The sequence below is a fragment of the Haemorhous mexicanus genome, chromosome Z, assembly GCF_027477595.1.
Source record: "Haemorhous mexicanus isolate bHaeMex1 chromosome Z, bHaeMex1.pri, whole genome shotgun sequence".
In the NCBI taxonomy this organism is placed as follows: Eukaryota; Metazoa; Chordata; class Aves; order Passeriformes; family Fringillidae; genus Haemorhous; species Haemorhous mexicanus.
The window spans coordinates 4362868-4384247 of record NC_082381.1 but is presented as its reverse complement, the minus strand read 5'-3'; the positions used below and the strand labels follow the sequence as shown (position 1 = coordinate 4384247).

The 21380-nt window shown below is 49.7% G+C and overlaps 1 protein-coding gene across 1 annotated transcript in view; it reads left to right on the top strand.

Annotated features, from left to right (window-relative positions):
• The window catches only part of LOC132342055 (uncharacterized), a 47745-nt gene extending 28161 nt beyond the window's left edge, over positions 1–19584 (top strand). The window contains exons 10-18 of the mRNA XM_059874245.1: positions 6675–6806; positions 9618–9752; positions 10030–10362; positions 14390–14502; positions 15162–15279; positions 15955–16054; positions 16455–16651; positions 17997–18134; positions 19504–19584. Coding sequence (XP_059730228.1) covers positions 6675–6806; positions 9618–9752; positions 10030–10362; positions 14390–14502; positions 15162–15279; positions 15955–16054; positions 16455–16651; positions 17997–18134; positions 19504–19584 — 1347 coding nt within the window. The remainder of the gene's footprint in view (positions 1–6674; positions 6807–9617; positions 9753–10029; positions 10363–14389; positions 14503–15161; positions 15280–15954; positions 16055–16454; positions 16652–17996; positions 18135–19503) is intronic.
• Positions 19585–21380: the final 1796 nt, after the last annotated feature.

Below are 21380 nucleotides of genomic sequence, written 5' to 3'. Positions count from 1 at the left end.
CTTGGAGCTGCGGCTGAGCTTCTGGCTGCTTGGCTCAGGGAAGCTCCATCTCTGGGCTTCTGCAGTGTTATAGCCAAGGCCGCACGTGTTAGTGCTGGAGGTCAAAAGGCTCTGTTGGGTTTTGTTTCCTCGTTTTGGAAAGGTGTCTTTGGCTTGTGGAAGTGTTCTGCAGTTTTCTTGAGTGGTTCCTCACTTGTAGAGTCTTTGTTGACCCAGCTGCCTTCTGGCTTTTGCTCAGGTTCAAGGAGATGTTTGTGTTGTCCATGAAGCTGTGGGGAGCCAATCTTGTGTGTGGCCAAAGAAAGGAACCAAGGAGTTGCGAAGCCTCCTTGTGAGGCAAACAGCAGAAGGGGCAACTCTCTGTTGATCACTTTTGGGCTGAAGTCTGCAGCTTTGGCATGTGCCTTGGAGGCCGGAGAGGGGGTGAAGCTGCAAGTCCTTGACAGCTGTCTTGTGTTGCTCAGAAGAGGAAGGCCATCTTGAAATGGTGGATGCTGTATTTGAAGTCAAACAAGCAACTTTTTAGATAAGGAGCTGTGTGGGTCAGAAGGAGGCAGGGTTGCTGCAGGTCTGGAGAAGCTGCAGATGAAGCAGACTGTGGCCCGGTGGCCAAGAAGGCCAAGGGCATCGTGGCCTGTGTCGGCAGCAGTGGGGGCAGGAGGAGCAGGGCAGTGAGCGTCGCCCTGTGCTTGGCAGCACTGCGGCCACAGCTGGAGTGCTGTGTGCAGCTGTGGGCCCCTTGGAAGCAGAAAATGATCGAGGGGCTGGAGCGTGCGCAGAGAAGGCCACGGGAGCTAGGCAAGGAGGTGGAGCACAAGGCCTGTGAGGAGGTGCTGAAGGAGCTTTAGCCAGGAAATGGGGAGGCTCATGAGGGACATTCAAACAGACTTCCATAGATGCCTACCTGGCCATGCTCACCACAAGGGCTTTTTCCCTTATAAACATCCACCCTCTGCATCCAAGTGTTTTAGACACATGTAGAGCTGACACTTCCATCTTATTGTTGGTTGCTTTCCTAGGAGGAGAACCCTTCTTGAGTTTCTAGTTTTCCAGCAATCATGGACGCTTCTGCACTATTTTCTGGCCCTTAACAATGCAATGAAAGAGATTCTGAACCCTTTCTGGTTTTCCATGTCTACCGCTGCCGTCGCAAAGGCCTTGCTGTCTCTTTCCTACTTTTCAGAGCTTTCAAGAACTATAAGCTGTGTTTTGCATAGACAATGTTGCTTGCTTATAGCAGACAGGAAGGAATATTGAATTCCTAGCGATGTACTCATCTGTTGAATTTGCCAATTTCAATCTGGTTGGAGTGACTTAGAATGCCTATGCCAACAGAGCTGATGAGTTCTCCTTAGCAGGTGTTGCTGTAGATGCGAGAGGAAGTCAAGTTATAAGCCCTAGGTAACGGCTTAACCCTATGATTCCCTCTTGCCACAGGTGACAAGACCAAGAGCTGTCTTTCCTCTGGCTCTCTCTCCAATTGCTGAAGAAGCCAAGGAGGAGGAAGATGAGCAAGAAAAACTGAAGCGTCCAGCTGTGGTCACATCACCGCCTGCTCGGACCAAAAGAGTAAGTGCCCATTCTGGGGGTGCTGTCTTGAGTGCAAGGCAGAGGTGCAAGTTTCTGAGCATCCAGCACTTGCTGTTGCTGGCTGAGGATGCTGAGTGCTGGAGTCCTGCAGGATGTAGGCATTTCCTGTGGCAGTGACAGCAAGAAATTGGCCTTTGACTTGTCATGCTGGGGCACTGTAGAGCTGGGGGCGGCGGCTGAGCATCTGGCTGCTTGGCTTAGGGAAGGTGCTCCTTTGGGCTTCTGCGATGTTAAGCCAAGGGCACATGTGGTAGTGCTGGAGGTCAGAGGGCTCTTTTGGTTTGTTTTCCCTTTTTGGAGAGGTGTCTTTGGCTTGTGGAATTGTTCTTCAGATTTTTTGAGTCATTCTTCACTGGTAGAGTCTCTGTTGACCCAGCTGCCTTTTGGCTTTTGCTCAGATTCAAGGAAATGTTTCTGCTGTCCTTGAAGCTGTGGCTGGCCTTTCTGGTTGAGTGTAGCCAAAGAAAGGAACCGCGCAGTGTCGAAGCCTCCTTGTGAGGCAAGCAGCAGAAGGGGCAAGTTTCTGTTGATCACTTTTGGGCTGAAGTCTGCAGCTTTGGCAATTGCATTGGTACCTGCAGTGGGGGTGAAGCTGCAAGTCCTTGACAGCTGTCTTGTGTTGCTCAGAAGAGGAAGGCCATCTTGAAATGGTGGATGCTGTATTTGAAGTCAAACAAGCAACTTTTTAGATAAGGAGCTGTGTGGGTCAGAAGGAGGCAGGGGTGCTTCAGGTCAGGAGAAGCTGCAGATGAGGCAGACCGTGGCCTGGTGGCCAAGAAGGCCAAGGGCATCGTGGCCTGTGTCAATGGCAGTGGGGGCAGCAGGAGCAGGGCCGTCAGCGTCGCACTGTGCCTGGCACCACTGCGGCCACAGCTGGAATGCTGTGTGCAGCTGTGGGCCCCTGGGAAGCAGAAAGTGTTTGAGGGGCTGGTGCATGTGCTGAGTAGGCCACGGGAGCTGGGCTTGGGTGTGGAGCACAAGGCCAGTGAGGAGGTGCTGAGGGACTGAGGGAGCTTTAGATTGGACAGGGGAAGCACATAAAGGACCTTCAAGCAGAATTCCTTAGATGCCTACATGACAGTGTTCACCACAAGGGCTCTTTCCCTTCACATCATCCTCTCTCTGCATCCATGTGTTTTAGACACAGGCAGCGATGACACTTCCATCTATTTGTTTGTTGGTTTCCTAAGAGGAGATGCATTGTTCATTTTCTAGTTTTCCAGCAATCATGGATGCTTCTGCACTATTTTCCAGCTCTTATCATGCAATGAAAGGGATTTTGAACACTTTCTGGTTTTCCATGTCTGCTGCAGCTGTCTCAAAAGCCTTGCTGTCTCTTTCCTACTTTTCCATTTGAGATCTTTCAAGACCTAAAAGCTGTGTTTTGCATAGACAACGTTGCTTGCTTCTAGCAGATTTCTTAGCAATGTAAAGATCTGTTGACCTGGCCCATTTCAATCTGGTTGAAGTGACTAAGAATGCCATTGCCAACAAAGTTCATGAGTTCTCCTTAGGTGCTGTTGCTGTAGATGCGATAGGAAATGAAATTATACGCCCTAGGTAACAGCTTATCCATGATCCACCTCTTGCCACAGGTGCCAAGGCCAAGAGTCCTCTATCCTCTGGCTCTCCCTCCAATTGCTGAAGAAGCCAAGGAGGTGGAAGATGAGCAAGAAAAACGAAAACGTCCAGCTGTGGTCAAATGGCCGCCTGCTCATACCAAAAGAGTAAGTGCCCATTCTGGGCTGCTGAGGTGCAAGTTTCTGAGCAGCCAGCAGTTGCGGTTGCTGGCTGAGCATGCTGAGTGCTGGAGTCCTGAAGGATGTAGTCATTTCCTGAAGGCAGTGACAGCAAGAAATTGGCCTTTGACCTGTCATGCTGGGGCACTGATGAGCTGGGGTCTGCGGCTGAGCATCTGGCTGCTTGGCTTAAGGACGCTGCTTCTCTGGGCTTCTGCAGTGTGACGGACAAGGGCGCATGTGGTAATGCTGGAGGTCAAAAGGCTCTGTTGGTTTGTTTTCCCCTTTTGGAAAGGTGTCTTTGGCTTGTGGAATTGTTCTGCAGTTTTCTTGAGTCCTTCCTCACGTATAGAGTCTCTTTTGTCCCAGCTGACTTTTGGCTTCAATAAGCTGCAAGGAGATGTTTGTATAGTCCATGAAGCTGTGGCAGGCCTTTCTTGTTGCATGTGGCCAAAGAAAGGAACCGCGCAGTGGCGAAGCCTCCTTGTGAGGCAAACAGCAGAAGGGGCAAGTATCTGTTGATCCGTTTTGCCCGGAAGTCTGCAGCTTTGGCAATTGCATTGGTACCAGCAGTGGGGGTGAAGCTGCAAGTCCTTGACAGCTGTCTTGTGTTGCTCAGAAGAGGAAGGCCATCTTGAAATGGTGGCTGGTGTACTTGAAGTCAAACAAGCAACTTTGTGGATGGGGAGCTGTGTCGGTCCGAAGGAGGCAGGGGTGCTGCAGGTCTGGAGAAGCTGCAGATGAAGCAGACTGTGGCCCGGTGGCCAAGAAGGCCAAGGGCATCATGGCCTGTGTCAGCAGCAGTGGGGGCAGCAGGAGCAGGGCAGTGAGCATCGCCCTGTGCTGGGCAGCGCTGCGGCCACAGCTGGAGTGCTGTGTGCATCTGTGGGCCCCTGGGAAGCAGAAAGTGATAGAGGGGCTGGAACGTGTGCAGAGAAGGCCACAGGATCTGGCTAAGTTAGTGGAGCACAAGGCCAGTGAGGAGGTGCTGAGTGAGCTTTAGCCTGGACAAGGGCAGGCTCATGGGGGACTATATAGATGCCTTCATGAGACTGCTCACCACAAGGGCTTTTTCCCTTATAAACATCCACTCTCTGCATCCAAGTGTTTTAGACACATGCAGAGATTACACTTTCATCTTGGATTTTGTTGGTTTCCTAGGAGGAGAAGCCCTGTTCATTTTCGAGTTTTCCAGCAAGCATGGAAGCTTCTGCACTATTTTCCGTCTTATATCATGCAATGAAAGGGATTCTGAACCCTTTCTGGTTTTCCATGTCTGCCACAGCAGTTGCAAAAACCTTGCTGGATCTTTCCTACTTTTCCATTACAGAGCTTTCACGAAATAAAAAGCTGCATTTTGCACAAACAACGTTGCTCACTGAAAGCAGACAGGGAGGAGTAATGAATTCTTAGCAATATATAATGATCTGTTGAATTGGCCCGTTTCAGTCTGGGAGTAACTTAGGATGCCATTACCAACAAAGTTGATGAGTTCTTCTTAGCAGATGTGGCTGTAGATGTGAGGGGGAATCAAGTTATAAGCCCTAGGTAATGGCTTATCCCTATGATTCCCTCTTGCCACAGGTGACAAGACCAAGAGCTGCCTTTCCTCTGGCTCTCCCTCCAATTGCTGAAGAAGCCAAGGAGGAGGAAGATGAGCAAGAAAAACTGAAGCGTGCAGCTGTGGTCACATCACCGCCTGCTCGTTCCAAGAGAGTTAGTGCCCATTGTGTGTGGTGCTGTCTTTAGTACAAGGCAGAGGTGCAAGCTTCTGAGCAGCCAGCACTTGCTGTTGCTGGCTGAGGATGCTGAATGCTGGAGTCCTGTATGATAAAATCATTTCCTGTAGGCAGTGACAGCAAGAAATTGGCCTTTGACCTGTCATGCTGGGTGGGGCACTGAAGATCTTGGGGCGGCAGATGAGCATCTGGCTGCTTTGCTCAGGAAAGCTGCTTCTCTGGGCTTCTGCGATGTTACGGCCAAGGGCCAAGTTGTAGTGCTGGAGTTCAAAGGGCTCTTTTGGTTTGTTTTCCCTTTTTGGAAAGGTGTCTTTGGCTTGTGGAAATGTTTTTAAGTTTTCTTGAGTCGTTCCTCACTTGTAGAGTGTCTGTTGGCCCAGCTGTCTTTTGGCTTTTGCTAAGCTGCATGGAGATGATTGTGCTGTCCATGATGCTGTGGGGAGCCATTCTTGTCTCAGGTGGCCAAAGAAAGGAACCGCGCAGTGTCGAAGCCTCCTTGTTAGGCAAACAGCAGAAGGGGCAACTTTCTGTTGATCCGTTTTGCCCAGAAGTCTGCAGCTTTGGCAATTGCATTGGAGCCCGCAGTGGGGGTGAAGCTGCAAGTCCTTGACTGCTGTCTTGTGTTGCTCAGAAGAGGAAGGCCATCTTGAAATGGTGGATGCTGTATTTGAAGTCAAACAAGCAACGTTGTGGATGGGGAGCTGTGTGGGTCAAAAGGAGGCACGGGTGCTGCTGTTGCAGGTCACCTGAGGATGAGGCAGACTGTGGCCCGGTGGCCAAGAAGGCCAAGGTCATCGTGGCCTGTGTCAGCAGCAGTGGGGCAGCAGGAGCAGGGCAGTGAGCGTCGCCCTGTGCTGGGCAGCACTGCAGCCACAGCTGGAGTGCTGTGTGCAGCTGTGGGCTCCTGGGAAGCAGAAAGTGATTAGGGGCTGAAGTGTATGCAGAGAATTCCACGGGAGCTGGGCTGGGGTGTGGAGCACAAGGCCAGTGAGGAGGTGCTGGAGAAGCTTTACCCTGGACAAGGGGAGGCTCATGAAGGACCTTCAAGAAGACTTCCTTGGATGCCTACATGACAGTGCTTACCACAAGGGCTGTTCCCCTGCCAAAAGTCCCCTCCCTGCATCCAAGTGTTTTAGACACAGGCAAAGCTGACACTTTGATCTTATTGTTGGTTGGTTTCCTAGGAGGAGAAGCCCTCTTCATTTTCTCTTTTTCCAGCCAGCAAAGATGCCTCTGTACTACTTTTCTGGCTCTTATCATGCAATGAAAGGGATTCTGAACCCTTTCTGGTTTCCATTGTGTCAGCAGGAGTTGCAAAGGTCTTGCTGGCTCGTTTCTTCTTTTCTATTTTAGAGCTTTCAAGAAGTAAAATCTGCATTTGCAGAGACAATGTTGCTCATTAAAAGAGCCAGGAAAGAATATCAAATACATAGCCATATTCTATTCTGTTGAATTGGCCCATTTCAATCTGGTTGGAGTGACTTAGAATGACATTGCCGACAAAGCTGATGATTTCCTTTTAGCAGATGTGGTTATAGATCTAAGGAGAAGTGGGGTTATAATTGATGGGTAATAGCCTGTCCGTCATGCTTCTCTCTTGCCACAGGTTACAAGACCAAGAACCATCTCTCCCCTGCCTCCCTCTGCTCCTGGAGAAGAAGCCAAAGATGAGGAAGTTGAGCAAGTCAAATGGAAGCGTCCAGCTGTGGTCACACCACAGGCTGTTCATTCCAAGAGAGTAAGTGCCCATTCTGTGATGCTGTCTTTAGAGAAAAGCAGAGGTGCAAGTTTCTGAGCAGCCAGCACTTGCTGTTGCTGACTGAGGATGCTGACTGCTGGAGTCCTGCAGGATGTAGGCATTTCCTGAAGGCAGTGACAGCAAGAAATTGGCCTATGAGCTGTAATGCTGGGGCACTGAAGAGCCCGGGGTTGCAGCTGAGCTTCTGGCTGTTTGGCTCAGAGAAGCTCCATCTCTGGGCTTCTGCGGTGTTATGGCCAAGGGCGAATGTGGTAGTGCTGGAGGTCAAAAGGCTCTTTTGGTTTGTTTTCCCTTTTTGGAAAGGTGTCTTTGGCTTGTGGAAGTGTTCTGCAGTTTTCTTGAGTCGTTCCTCACGTATAGAGTCTCTGTTGGCCCAGCTGCCTTTTGGGTTTTGCTCAGGTTCAAGGAAATGTTTCTGCTGTCCTTGAAGCTGTGGCAGGCCTTTCTTGTTGCGTGTAGCCAAAGAAAGGAACCGCGCAGTGTCGAAGCCTCCTTGTTAGGCAAACAGCAGAAGGGGCAAGTTTCTGTTGATCACTTTTGGGCTGAAGTCTGCAGCTTTGGCAATTGCATTGGTACCTGCAGTGGGGGTGAAGCTGCAAGTCCTTGACAGCTGTCTTGTGTTGCTCAGAAGAGGAAGGCCATCTTGAAATGGTGGATGCTGTATTTGAAGTCAAACAAGCAACGTTGTGGATGGGGAGCTGTGTGGGTCAGAAGGAGGCAGGGTTGCTGCAGGTCTGGAGAAGCTGCAGATGAAGCAGACTGTGGCCCGGTTGCCAAGAAGGCCAAGGGCATCATGGCCTGTGTCAGCAGCAGTGGGGCAGCAGGAGCAGGGCAGTGAGCGTCGCCCTGTGCTGGGCAGCGCTGCGGCCACAGCTGGAGTGCTGTGTGCAGCTGTGGGCCCCTGGGAAGCAGAAAGTGTTTGAGGGGCAGGAGAGTTTGCAGAGAAGGCCACAGGATAAGTTAGTTAGTGGAGCACAAGGCCAGTGAGGAGCTGAGGGAGCTTTAGCCTTAACCACTGAAACCTTGTGAGGGACCTTCAGTATCTCCTCTGTGCATTCAAACATTTTACCTACTTTTGGAATTGGCTTTCTTCTCCTTTTTTTATTGTGATTTTTTTGCTTTGCCTAGAGGAAGTGTCTTGTTCATTTTCTTTTTCTCCCAACTAAACTGCTTTTCCTCTTTATTTCCTGCCCTTTTACAGTACTCGGACTGCTACAATTTTTTATTCCAAAGTGTCACTTCTCGTGAATGCAGTATATTTTTGCATGAGAACACACCGTTTGGTACAGGGATGTTGGTGCAGAAGAAGCTTTTGTGGCTCCAGGCCTTCCAGCATCCCTTTGAACTTAAGAGTGCCTGTGACTTTCTGTAGACAAGGAAATCAATGTGTGTTTTCTTTGGGAATTGAGCAGGAGATCAATGCCCTTGCATTCCAGCTGCTCCTCAGAGATCAGAGGAGCTGGTAGGGGCTGGCCTTTATTTCTTTTTATTGCTTCCAGCCACTTTAGCACCATCAGTATTGTCGAGTCCAAGAGAAGAACTTGCTCAAGCACAGATGCACAAAGAGTGCATTTCCCAGTGCAATGCTCTGGGTCTGATCACTTTCCATAAGGACCTGCACATTCCAGATTCCCCAAGAGTGTGCTTTATTGAGCAACTGGAGAGCAATCTCAGGATTGCTGCTGAGCGGGGCACTGGCTACCAAGTTTTGATGTGTGTAGCAACAGAGAGGTCAGAAAATAGAGATTATAGTATAGAGATCTGTCTGTCTGTCTATCTATCTATCTATCTATCTATCTATCTATCTATCTATGTAACATTTACATAATTGAATCTTCCCGGCTCTGGTCCAAGGCAGTTGGAGGTGCAAAGGTCACCTAAAGCATCCCTTTCAGGAGAGAATTAGAGACACATTCCCTCCACCAATTCTGAGCAGGCAGAGATGTTTCCCCCTCCAGATAGGATGTTTTTTTCCCCCCTCAGAGTTGTTTTCCTCCTCTGGCCTCTTCTGCCCTGAAGTCTCCAGTTAACTTTTTAGATTGCTGCCTGTCCTAGAGAGGTGGAACAATTCCACGTTTAGCTGGTGTTCAGTGACTCTGGTCATACATGCCATGCATTACATGACACATGGTTTCCTTCACTGGCCTCCCCAGGGCTGTGTAAGTGCATTCGTTAATGGGGCCTTAGCAGAGTCTCTTTTACTGCTGGTCAGAATTCTCAGTTGACAGCAGAGGGAGAAGAAACACCTTGGTTCTCTTCCATATACTGAGGTGGCCATCGAGGCTCTCTGACCTCCATCAGAGATCTGTGCATGCATCCTCATCTTGTGAATGACCAGGTTTTCTAACAAGAGTGTAGATGTCAGAAAGGCAGGAATGCTGGTGCAGGCCTGAAAAGAGCATGAACTCCAGAAGTGTGTCTCACAAGGGGTGAGCTCACACAGGAAACCACCTGCAGAGCCAGGATGGAGCTGTGCGACAGGGCGGGCTGACAGTCACTACTGAAAGACAAACAGGACATGGCAGAAGAAGAGGGAGGCCCTCACCAGACCCTTGAGTAATGCCACACCTTCCCTGTCAGCTGCCTGAGAGGCTGTTGGAGCTTCTGTCCCAGGTGGCCTCTGATTGTAGGGCCAGGGTCACTTTGGAATCTGTGCTTCCCCACGGGCAGAGAATGACCCAGTAGAGCAGCACAGTGCTTTGGGAACGTGAGAGCCCATCAGTCCTTGAGTCTTGGCCCACAAAGGTTGTATGGAAAGTTGAAACCCATCTTCTCTTGCTTTCTGTGCAGGCCCTTCTAGAGAAAGAGCAGGAGCAAACTGCTTCATCAGAGATGCCACGCCCGTCTCAGGGAGAGCTGTTCCCAGCCCGAGAGCAGGAAGAGCAGCACAGGCAGCAGGTGGAAGAGCCAGAGGAGAATGGCCAGGTAAGCCTGACTGGCCAAGTGACAGCAGGAAGGGCAGGAAGAGGGGCATAAAACGGAGCTCTTGGGACTGAGGAGGCCAGGAGTCCCACAGGCACTGGAAGCACAGAGCCTTGGAATCTGCAGAGAACAGCACTGGGACAGGAGGGTTACATTGGAAACAGATGTGGGTAGGGAAGCAGAAAGAAGTGGCTGAATAAATGTGATTTTGAGGCTGCAAGAGGAGAAAGCTGAGCTTGATGGCAGCTCCCAGTCACTTGCTCTGCACTTGTGTGTACAGAACATCAAGGCAGAGCCACAAGCAGAGCTGCCCGAAGCTCAGAGTGACATCATGGCATTGAAGAGAAAGAACAAGGATGACATGAGAAGAGTTCAAGAGGAGAATCTCAATCAGCAGAGGGGCGATCAACAGAACCAGGTGAGTGAAAGAGTGGCAGCCACTCCACCCATGAAACATCCTCTCCCTTCTTGTTTACTGACTAACAAGGACCATGTGCAGGCAGAGCTGCAGGATTCGGAGGCTAGCAACAAGGTAAGGGAGAAGAGGCTGGAGGAAGAAATTAAAATCATCAGAGATAAAGCTAATCGCCTCTCTCAGTCTCTACAAAAGCAAGTGAGTGAAAGAGGGATAGCCACTGCAGTCACCAAACCGGTGGTTTCTGCCCTTCTTGCCTTTCTAGTACAGAGCAGCAGGGAGTGGGGTGATGCCTCTGAGTGCCATCCTGCTGTCGTGTGTATTACAGTCACTCTGAAGGACATTTCCTGGTGTGTTGAATCCCCACTGCTGCCCTGGATGGTTGGACTTGTCCTTTGGCCTTTTGGCCAGCAGTCATCTAAATTGATTCCTGCTTGCCTGTTCTGCTCTCCTTGTTTCTTGAGGTGTTTTTACAGGGGAACATGGTGACCCAGATGGAGGATTGAAGCAAGCTGTCTGTATCCCCTGTCAATCTGTTCTTTCCCTTTCCTCGCAGTCGGTGACTCCTGGCTGACAGGGACAAGCTGTAGTCCCTGACTGCTTTGTTCTGTTTGATTTGAGGTGCAAGTGTTGACACCTCACCGGGCAGCCTGCAAAGACTTCCAGCGAATGTCTGGCAATGAAGGGCCCCAAGTTTGGCATGAGGCACAGGAACAGTGCCCACCAGAATTGCTACAGGACCAGCACATCATGGGCTCTGAACCTGCTGCCGCATCAGCATTACCTCGAGGAAGCCCTTCTGTCAAACCTGGGAACTCGAGCTCGGGCAGTTCCTTCGTCTCTCCAAAACAGCAGACTGAGAAGGGGTACCTGGAGATGCTGGGTACGTCTGGTGTGTTTCTTGTCTGAGGGACAGTGTGTTGTGTGCAGGTGTCAGCACAGCTGTACCGAATGCTCCTCCTGAGTTTGGTGTCACAGGGCCATTAAAGACTCCCCAGAGGAAGTGCTGTGCTCCAGGGCAGCGAGAGAGCGCTCTGGGTGTTCCTGCTGCCTCTGAGGGCACCTGGGACTGGCTTGGGTTTGTTGAGCTTCCCTCTCTGCTAAAGGCTGAAGCAGGGATTGTTCTTGGATCAGCAGAAGGCTGTGACCTAGCAAATAATCCAGGCAATTCCTGTCTGTTAGTGGCCAAACTGAATGGAATTTTCAGCTTCCTAAATCCTCCTTAGACTCCTGACTTCCAACCAGTCATCAGAGCAAAAAAACCTCACAGAAATTGACTGGTTTTGGATTTTTGTCTTTTTGGCTGGGTTTTTTTTTTTTTTTTGGTGGGGTGTTTTTGTGTTGTTTTTTGTGGGAGCCTTTTGTTTTTTGTTTTTGTGAGGTTTTTTTGTGGTGTTTTGGGGTTTTTTGTTGTTGACTTGTGGGTTTTTTTGCTGGAGTTGGTTTTTCTCCATCCTGAAGGAGCCCTTCTTCCCCACATCTTGTTGATGCCATTTTTGTGACTTACTGTTACCACTACTACATCTGCAGTTTATTTTCATGAGAATGCTGTATTTTTGTCAATAAGAACTACTTTTGAAAGAACATCAGGTTACAGGACAAATAGAGAGCAGGAGGTGTTTTCCATGTGCCCCCAAAGAAAAAAACAGATACTTTTATAACAACCTGTATTTATTCTTCTAGTTTTATGCTTATCAAGATGTGTCCAAGAGACACATCTAAGTGATGTGATCAGATTAACTGGAGGCATTTCTCAGGAGAGAGCCTCCAGCCCACCCACGGTATAGTCCTCAGATCCATGGCACTTTGTCATACCTGATACCCACTCTTTCCCATGACTGTTGCAATCCTACCCATTGGCCAAAGTCCTGCTCAGATCAGTCTCTAGGAAAACACATCAAGTCCTTTGTGATTCTGCAGCACAACCCAATGAGTCTGCTTCTTGCCCGTAAGAGCTGCCAGTGCTGTGCTCTCAGATAAGACCTGGTGGGGCTGAGACCAGAGCCCCGTGGATTCTGTGTCTACCATCACCTGTTGGGACAAAAAGGGCATTGATCTGCACCTCAGTGTGGCTGATCTCAAAGCCCATCCTGTTGTGTCCTGAATGGGGGCAACAACTTGTATGGGGCTCAGGCTGGCTGTGGCTTCTTCTCACTGCTTGTCAGTGCTCATGCTTGGGCTTTGCCAGACTTGTTGTGCTGGCTGCCCTCTCCCGGAGGGCTGGTGGGACTGCAGAGGCTGGAGCCTTCCTTAGCTGGGAGAGGGGCACCTTTGAGCTCAGCCTGCTCATAAACAGGTGAGGGTCCTGATGCTGAAAGCCTTGTTGGGATTGGTAATAGCATGAGCTGCTCTGGTTTACAAATGGAAAGGAATTCTTTTGGCAAACTGCTGAAAGGTGGAGAAGATGTCCTTCTCTCCTGGAAATGCATCTCCCTGTGCTTTGTTTCCTGTCAAGAGAACTCTTCAAAGGATTGTACAAAATCAGTCTCTGTGCCAGCCGTCTGCACTGCAGGGCTGCCTGTCCTATTGACGTTGGATGTTGTTACCCAGCTGACCACAAAGGGCTCAGAGCACCAGACAGTGGGGCTGCCCTTTGTATCTCCTGGAAGCTGGGATCTCTGCTTTAAAGTCAGCATCTTGCATTTTGTTTCCCTCAGGGAGAATGGTGAATACGGAAAATCCTGCAATGAACTACACTGAAAAGGAACATATTGGCAGTGGGTGAGTCCAACCGCAGTTACTCCTGCACAACCATGGGCCAGGTGTTTTTCTGGTGGAATGTCTATCCAGCGTGAAGTCAGGCCAGCTGCAAACATGTTCACACACTGGGGACAGATTCTCCCATCTCTCGGTGCTGCTCCGAATTTGTGTGTGTGCTCAGAAGGCATTGTCAGACACACCTCCATGCTGCCGAGGTCTTGCCTGCATCAAGGAACAGGACCTGGAAGATATCCTTGTCTCTCAAGTGTGGGACAGCTCTGTGTTAATTTCTTTAGCATTTTTGTATGTCTCAAAATCATACTGCCCCACTAATGAAAAAAGAAGAAACTTGCTTGCCAGAAAGAGCAACCTACCCCCTATCAAAGCTGTGAGATAACAGTTCCCAGGAACATTTCTTTCCCCTGGTTTGTGGAAGGAAACACTCTATGGTCAGGATAGGAACCCACCATTTAGAAAGTGAAACGCAAGAGGAAAGAATAAACTCCCTTTAGAAGTTGAACCCCAGCGCTTCATGAACAGGCCCAGTGCCCATGCACTTGAGAAGAGCATACATCATCTGCCTTCTGGCAGAGCCCTCCTGCATCCTGCAGCTTTTAGGTATTTACAGCAGAGATCTCCTAAATGGGCTAACTTTCACTCTAGGAGCTAAACAGCTTCTCCTTTCTCTGCTTCTGTTTCATTGCTAGGAGTTTTGGTCATGTGGTTAGAGCACTCAACAATGCCACAGGAGGAGAGGTAAATGTCAACAGCCCCTGCAGACTCTGATGCTCTTGAGGGCCTTCCCCTCTGGGGGGTGGGAGCTGTGGCTGGAGCTTTGGGTAGAGCTGTGCTGAAAAGGCACAAGAAGCACAGACTGGTGCCAGCCCATGAAATACGTTTGGGACTTTGTCCTCCTCAGCTGCCGAAGAAAGGCACGGAGGGCAGCGGTTCCTTTCAGAGAAGGAGGCGCTCACTCGCTCTTCGTTGCCAAAATAAAGGTGGTGCCTTAGAGCACCTCCCTGCTCTTTGGGGCTACAGCTTCAGAGTCCTGAATTCTCATTTCTGGCTGCCAGCAAATACATCTGAAAGTTACTGGGAGTTCCTTAGCCACCTGCAGTGTGCACTTGGGAACTGCACGTAGGGAGAGATCTGCAAGGTGTCCCTAAAAGCCCTAAGCCCTGCCCACAGCCCAAGATGTATCCACCGAGTATTAAGGCATAGATTACTTCTTCTGAATCCCATACAAAGCAGCAGAGAGTATGGTCAGAGGTTTGGGGGTGATAGCTGAGACACCACTGTTTCCAAGTGGACAAGGCAAGATGTCAGTGGCCCCATGTGTTCTGGAACTGCCCCCAAGGAAGCAGAGAAATGGGCTGTTGGAATGTCAGCTCCTAATTACTGCAGTGCCTAATCACAAGGCAGTTTGGCACAGCTCAGCTGTGTCATTGCAAAATCACTTGCTCCATGTGTGTTGTGGTCTCGTGCCACCAGCTTCTCAGGTTACTGATTTTCAATGTCATTTTAGGTGGCCATAAAGAAAATAAATCTTCAAGGACTGCAGAGGAAGCAACTAACAGTTAATGAAATCATGATCATGAAGAGGAATAGGAGTCCCAGTGTTGTGAATTATTTAGACAGGTGAGAGGTCATGGTCTTATCCCATGGATGTGCATTTACATACAGCAAACATGAGAGGTTAAAAACCCACTTTGGTCAGTGGCAGGAAGTAGAGCTGTTCATTATTACTTATTAATATTTCTCTATTCATCTCCAATGGATTAGAAGAGAGTGCATCTTGTTTGCATGAGTTTTCCCTGGAACGCTTGAAAATTATTCCAAAATTATTCAGAACCTGGATCAGCTGTATCTTCTTAAGTCAGCATCCTCAAAATTCGCTGCCTTCCCATTTTTTGGGATTGATTTTTTAAAGTTTCTTAAATGCTAATGAACCATCCTAAAGTGGATTTCCCTTAGATCGTTGCCCCTCTTTGCCATGGTCATGCATGCCAGGAAGACTACGTGCTTATTTCCAGAAACACCAGGTGTGAAAGGCTTTTTATCTGGGCTGTTACTAAACTGCACTTTTCACTTGCTGCCCATCTAAGACATCTCCTTTTTCACAGCAGTGCCTTTCTCCTCCAGACTGCACAGATTGTAAACAATGCACAGCTGAGAGGGAATGTCTATTCCTTTGATTCTGTCCTAGTCCCAAAGGGACCTGGAAACAAGAAACCCGGAAGTAAAAAATCAATGTAGCCATGCATGTTCATCTCCACACCCTTGTTTCCTTCTTTCAGCTATCTTCTGGGTGAGGAACTCTGGCTGGTTTTAGAGTACATGGACGGAGGCGCCCTGAGTGATGTCATCAGTGAGACCTTCCTGTCTGAAGAGCAGATGGCAGCCATCAGTCGGGAGGTCAGCAATCCCATCTGTGCTTCCGAGGGCTTGGGCAGGATTGTCTGGGAAACAGGGGCTCAGAGCTGGAGTGATTTCATGTGCCAGACTTTGTTTCTGTGTGGCTGGTATGCTATGGGCAAGTAAAAGCATCTCAAGTGAAACGCCTGCCAGTGCCACTGCACTCACTGTACTCAGTTCTTGTACTCTTATTTCCTGCTGTTGTACTCTAGCTCTGCCTCTTGTATTTGCTGTTCTCCATCTTCCTAAACTTTTGCCTGTCTTCACTGCATTCCTTGCCTGTGACAGCAAAGGTGCTCGTGGCAGGATTTGAAACGAACAGCAAAGAAAAAAGAGAGACTCGTTTTGCTCAGTCCTCAGCTAAAAAGGAGTGCAGCTAAAATGCTGTTTGCTTCTGAGCACATGCACTGCAGCAGCAGTCATCCTGGCTGGTTTGCAGGGGACAGTCTACTAGAGCAGGTGCTGCTGCTCTTTTAAAAAGCTGACATGCCTTTCCTTAGAAAGGTCTTGCTCTTCAAGTGCTGGAGCAGCAAGCTCTTCCTCTCAATGACACTGTGTTCTGCCACTACTCCCCTTTCCCCTGGAGAGGGAATCTTTTAGATTCTTTGTTTCCTTTCCTGTGTGATGAAATGACATCACTAATTTTTGCCCTCCTCTCTCTGTTTTCTCTCTCAGTGCCTGCGAGGACTGGATTTTCTTCACTCGAACCACATCATCCACCGAGATGTGAAGAGCGACAACATCCTTCTCAGAACAGACGGCTCTGTCAAGCTAGGTCGGTATGTTCTTGGTCAGGTGCAGCGTTCCAGGGATGGGGGCTGTGAGGCTGCTTTGAGTGATGGCCAGCTCCCCAGAAATGGAGCTGGTGGTAGTACAGGGGCACTCGCTGTGAGCTGGTGACAGGGTTGACACATGTACAGAGGTATGACAAGGAACCAGCAGTCAAGAGTGGCATTGCTCTGTGAGCGTCCCTTCCAGAGGGAGGGAACTACAAGTCTAAAGCTTCCAAAGAACAAAAGCCACTGCTGGAAGCAGTGAAAAAACGGGGCGCTTTTTAAAGTCGCCAATGCCAGGACATTCAGCAGCACATTTCCAAACTTCTGCTGGGGAATTCTTTTGTTGGTTTCCTAATTGCACAGAATTAAAATCAAACCAGTATTTTGCTTTCTCCTCAGCTGATTTTGGCCTCTCTACTCAGCTCACCCCTGAGCAGAATAGACGGTGCACGTTAGCCGGGACTCCTTGGTGGATGGCGCCTGAAGTGGTGACAGGTCAACCATATGGCCCCAAAGTGGACATATGGTCTTTTGGAATTGTGGGAATTGAAATGGTAGAACGAGAACCTCCTTACTGCAACCAAAGTCCTGCCTCGGTAAGGAGCAAATACTCTCAGATCCCGCTGTCTTTCTCACCTGCCCCATGTCCTGCGTGCCATTGGACAAAACCCCATTGCCATCTGCTGGAACTACTTCCACCAAGGTCCCCTCCTAAGAATGTCCCTGCAACACATCAGCATCTGCTGTAGTTTTGGTTGCATCAGGTGGGGGAACTCAAGCCTTGCCACATGCAAACAAATTCCATTCTCAGGCAACACTTGCCTTTGGGTTATAAGTGGTTCCACTTCTTTTGTCTGTGGAGATGGCCCCAGTAACAGGAAACAAGCATCTTAGAATTGCTATTATCTTTCCAGAAGTGAAAGAAGGAAACCCAAATCCAAGAAAGTTTCCAAAACTGTGGTTTTTAGAGAAGAACATAACCCACGGTGCAGTTTCTTCTCACTGGGAAACATGCCTGAAACCTGGGCATGAAGGTGTGAAGGCCACAGGGTCTCTTCTGCTTCTTGTGCAGTGCTGCTGAAACACTGAGAGACCATGTTTCTCTCCTAGCCCAAGCCAAGTTCTCCACGTCACCAAGCTCTCCACATCCCCAGACAGAGCCTGGGGATGTGGAGAGCCTGCCAAAACCTGCCAGTGTTTCCTGGCACTTTCTGGGATGAGCCAATCATTAATATATTGACTTGAGGAGCCAAATAAGCAGAGGGTGACCATAGGGATGGCACCTTTTCTTCTTTTGACCATGACAATTTTTTCTTTTCCACATAATGGGAAGCAGAATTTTTCAGACTGCTGAGGGACAGAGCTGCAGGTGGCTCCTGTGTGCCCAAGCAGGCATTTTCATCCCAATACATTTGCGCAGGCATCTTAATGACTCTGTGTTGAATATGAGATTGCAAATGTTTGTTTCCTTACCTGGGGATAAACAGATGGATTTCCTTTCTTCCAATTAATATTGTTTTCAAGAACAACACAAAAAGCTTGATGAGTTCTATGGCACGAGTGCTTAAGGGACCAACAAGCACTGCAGAGATACCTTTCATCTACTAATCCTTGAAAATTAGTTATCATAGCAAAGTCCCTTTTCCAAAAAGCCTCTCAAGCTGGTGTGAATCCTCAGAGATGCAAATGTGCTTTTGCTGATGTAGTTCCCACTACCTAGGTCAGTCAATGAAATCAGCTGCCAAGGCAAGATCTGTGGGACGGTGGAAAAGCTGTGGTTGCATCGGGGTTTGGGGTTTTGGTTGGTAAAGGAAAGTCATCTCTGGGTCTCTGCCAGGGCAGAAACTGTCACTGAAGAAGAGAGGTTAAACAAAGACATGTGGCAGAGCACCTAGAGATGTGAAAGCAGCAGGGCGAGCCTCGTGTTTCCTTCTTCTGCAGGCTCAACGCCTTATAGCCACAGTAGGGACCCCAAAGCTGCGACATCCCAAGCTCCTCTCAGATTTGCTGCGTGACTTCCTGAGCTGCTGCCTTCAGAAAGACGAGGAGGAGCGCTGGTCTGCCATGGAGCTCCTGCAGGTAAAGTGTGAAGGGGCTGCAGGTGAAACAGGGTCTGAGGGATGGGCTCCTCCTCGACTGAAGTCCAAGGCATCAGATGAGCCCCCTTCCTTCTCACCTCCACTCTTGGTGCTCTACAAATGAAAATGGTGAGGAATCCTAGACTGGGCTGGGCTGGCAGGGTCCTGTAAAGGTCCTCTGGTCCAAGTGTCTTGCAATGAGCAGGGACATCTTTAAAGAGATCAGGTTGCTCAGAGCCCTTTGCCACCTGACCTGGAATGGTTCCAGGGAGGGGGCACCTACAAGCTCTTGGGACATCTGTGCCAGGGTGGCACCATGCTCTGAGTAGACAAGTTCTTCCTTAGACCTGCTCTGATAAGATCTCCTTTGTGTTTAAAAATATTCGCCCACATCCTATTCTAACTGGACCTGTAAAAAAAGGTGTCCCCCACTTTCTTCAAAGACACTCTGAAGTCTTGGAAAGTAGCAAAAAAGTCTCCCTGGGCTTGTTCTTCATAAAACTGAATATCTCCACCTCTCTCTGCATTTCCTGAAAGGACAGGTCCTCTGTCCTCTGTTTCTGTTGCCCTCTTTTGTAATTTGGTTGGGTGTTCAGTTTTATCTAACGGCAAAAGAATTGAAGTAGAGCAATGAGGGTAAGGAGACATGAAATGATGGTGAAGGAACCCAAGGAAGCCAGTCCTGGCCTAGCAGTCAGAGATTTGGCTGTGGGCAGGAGGGGCTGTGGGGGGCTCACTCTGAGCCTCTGAGGGGCCCTGGTTTGTTCTCCCCAGCCCACCCTTAGAGGTTTCTGGCACGCAAACAGGGACAGCTGGGAGGGACTTGTCCCAGCCCCATCTGCTGCCTGGCATGCTCAAGCAGACGGGAACTGCCCCAGGGTCACTGCCAGGTTTTGGCAGAATGGGAACTGCAGGACCCAGTGCCACTGGGCTGGCCCTGCTGGGAAGGAAGGTGCCATCCAGCACAGGAGGGGCATGGCATGGAAAGGTAGACGCTGCTCTATCCCCCTGTGGAAATCAGCACGGTGCCTGTCTTTCAAAGGCAGGGGCCTACGTGAGTCATTGGAGTATCCTGAGAGGAAGAAACCCCAGGGACAGAAAGCACCATTTCTAGAGTACTGGCAGGGCAAAAATCCCAGAGAGATGAAGCCATCACAATAAAGAGATGGGTGGCATTCTGGGCCAGGTTTGCCTGTGATGGCAAGGTCCTGCACATGACAACTGGAGAGCTGATGGTCCCATTGTTCTACTTTCTGGGTCTTTTTATGACCCAGAGGAATCCTGATTGAGTCTGTGAAGCACTGAGCTTGGAAAGTCCTGGTTCACTGTTCTTTGTTGTTTTGGTTTTTTGGTTTTTTTCCTATGGACAGCATCCATTTGTGACTTCAGCCAAGCCAGCATCTATCCTGTCACAACTGATCAACTCAGTCAAGAAGAGGAAGAAGAATTAGGAGACGAGAAAGTTACACTCATGTCAAGATGTTATCTCCAAAGGCAATTTACAGTAGCATTGTAGAGTAGAATTCTAGAGTAGGACTGTTGAAGAGTTTTGTACATTAGGATTATAGATTAGGATTATAGAAGAGGATTATATATTAGGATTAATTCAATAAAGTAATTCAATAAAGTTTCTGAAACTTCAACTCATTTGGAAGATTTCCTCTCCTTCTGACCCCTTCAGAAAACTTCCTTCTGAATTACTAGTTGTTTTTTACTGGTGCTAAGTCACACAAATGGCTTCTTTAGTATGGTTTGTAAATGGAAAAGGCTCGTCTTCATTCATTCTCTCCAGACCATACTGCCTTTGGAATATGGCCCGCTGGCTGGTTTTTGCCTAACTTTGGTATTTCTAGTTGAGGCAGAAAGGGCAATGGCATTTGCAGGAAAAAACCAAAGGAGCGGGGCAACCCAAACACCCTGTGCAGATGCAGGCATTGAGCTGTGACTCGAGAGCATTTGGGTTCCTGCCACTTGGAATTGGATCCCTAAATGCAATGTCTTTGGCAGAAGGAGAGCCTTACTCAAGTGAGAAAGCAGAAAGATCAGAGAGGGGGCTCGGGAAGGTCTCCTGTGGCGCAGAGCTGTCAGCAGCGCCTGTGAGGTGCGAGCGGGCCCGGCCTTGCGGAGCCCCAGCAGAGCCCCGGCAGAGGCCGGAGCAGCCTGAGCCTCGGCAGAGGCAGGCTGGAAGGAGGCCCAGGTAGCTGCAAAGGGCAGCAGCCGGGCCCTGGGTGCCTCTTCCCGGGAGCGGGCGAATCCTCGGCTCTCAGAGCCCGGCTGGCAGCTGGCTGCTCCCGAGGGGAAGCGCAGCCGTGCTGGGCACAGCCCGGACTGGAGGCATTGGTCTGGAGTGTGCCCAGGAGCAGAGCAAGGCGAAGGGCAGCCCAGGGCCGCTGGGCTGGCTGAGGGTTCCTCCTCTTCTGCCGCCTGCTCTGTAACTCCTGGGAAAGGTCAGCAGTGTGTGCAGCACTCTGGGCACCGGGGGAGTGAGCCGGGCTGCTCGGCAGGCTGGAGCACAGGGCAGCCTCCTTCAGGCACGGCACTTCTGCCAGGGGAAGCGAGGCCGGCGGGAGGCAGTGACAGCTTGGCAGGTCACATCTGCAGGAGCCAGTGCCTCACACAGCTCTGGGAGGAAGCGCCTGCAATCCTGCAGTTCTGCACCGAGCCAGAGCAAAGGGGTGAGATGCAGAGTGTTTTGCAGAAATATTCAGGGCCACCAGGCCAGCCTGCTTTGTGCTGTCTGGCGCACAGCAAGCGCTGTGCAATGCCGCTCTGAGCTGCTGGGAGAGAGGGAATCGGGCATGTGCCTGAGAGTTTTGCTTGAGGAGTGAACTGATTTGGAAGGGAGTGCGGAATAATTTCAGTAGGCAGTTGAAATAAATAAGGCAGGAGATCCTTCTCCTCTTTAATGCCTTTATTAAAAATCAGGTTGGGTGGGGAGAACCCACGGGTCTCGCACATGCCACCACTGCTCCCAGTGGCACGGAGGAGGAAAAGTGCAGCTTTGTCCGCTGGTCTGCAGGCAGAGCTGGGGCTTCCATCCTCAGGGGAGTACCAGGACATTGCCCAGTTTTTCAGTTTGACATTCGAGGTCCTCTATCTAGCCGATGTCTTTTAGGTTAGGGTGAAAGGTAAAAAGGGTCTTAGCGGATACTGGTTTCTGTTCCTCACATCTAGACATCACTTCAATCTCTTAATTCCATGGTGGCTTGTTTTTTTTAGGGGTTTTTCCTGCCAGGTTTGGTGTGGG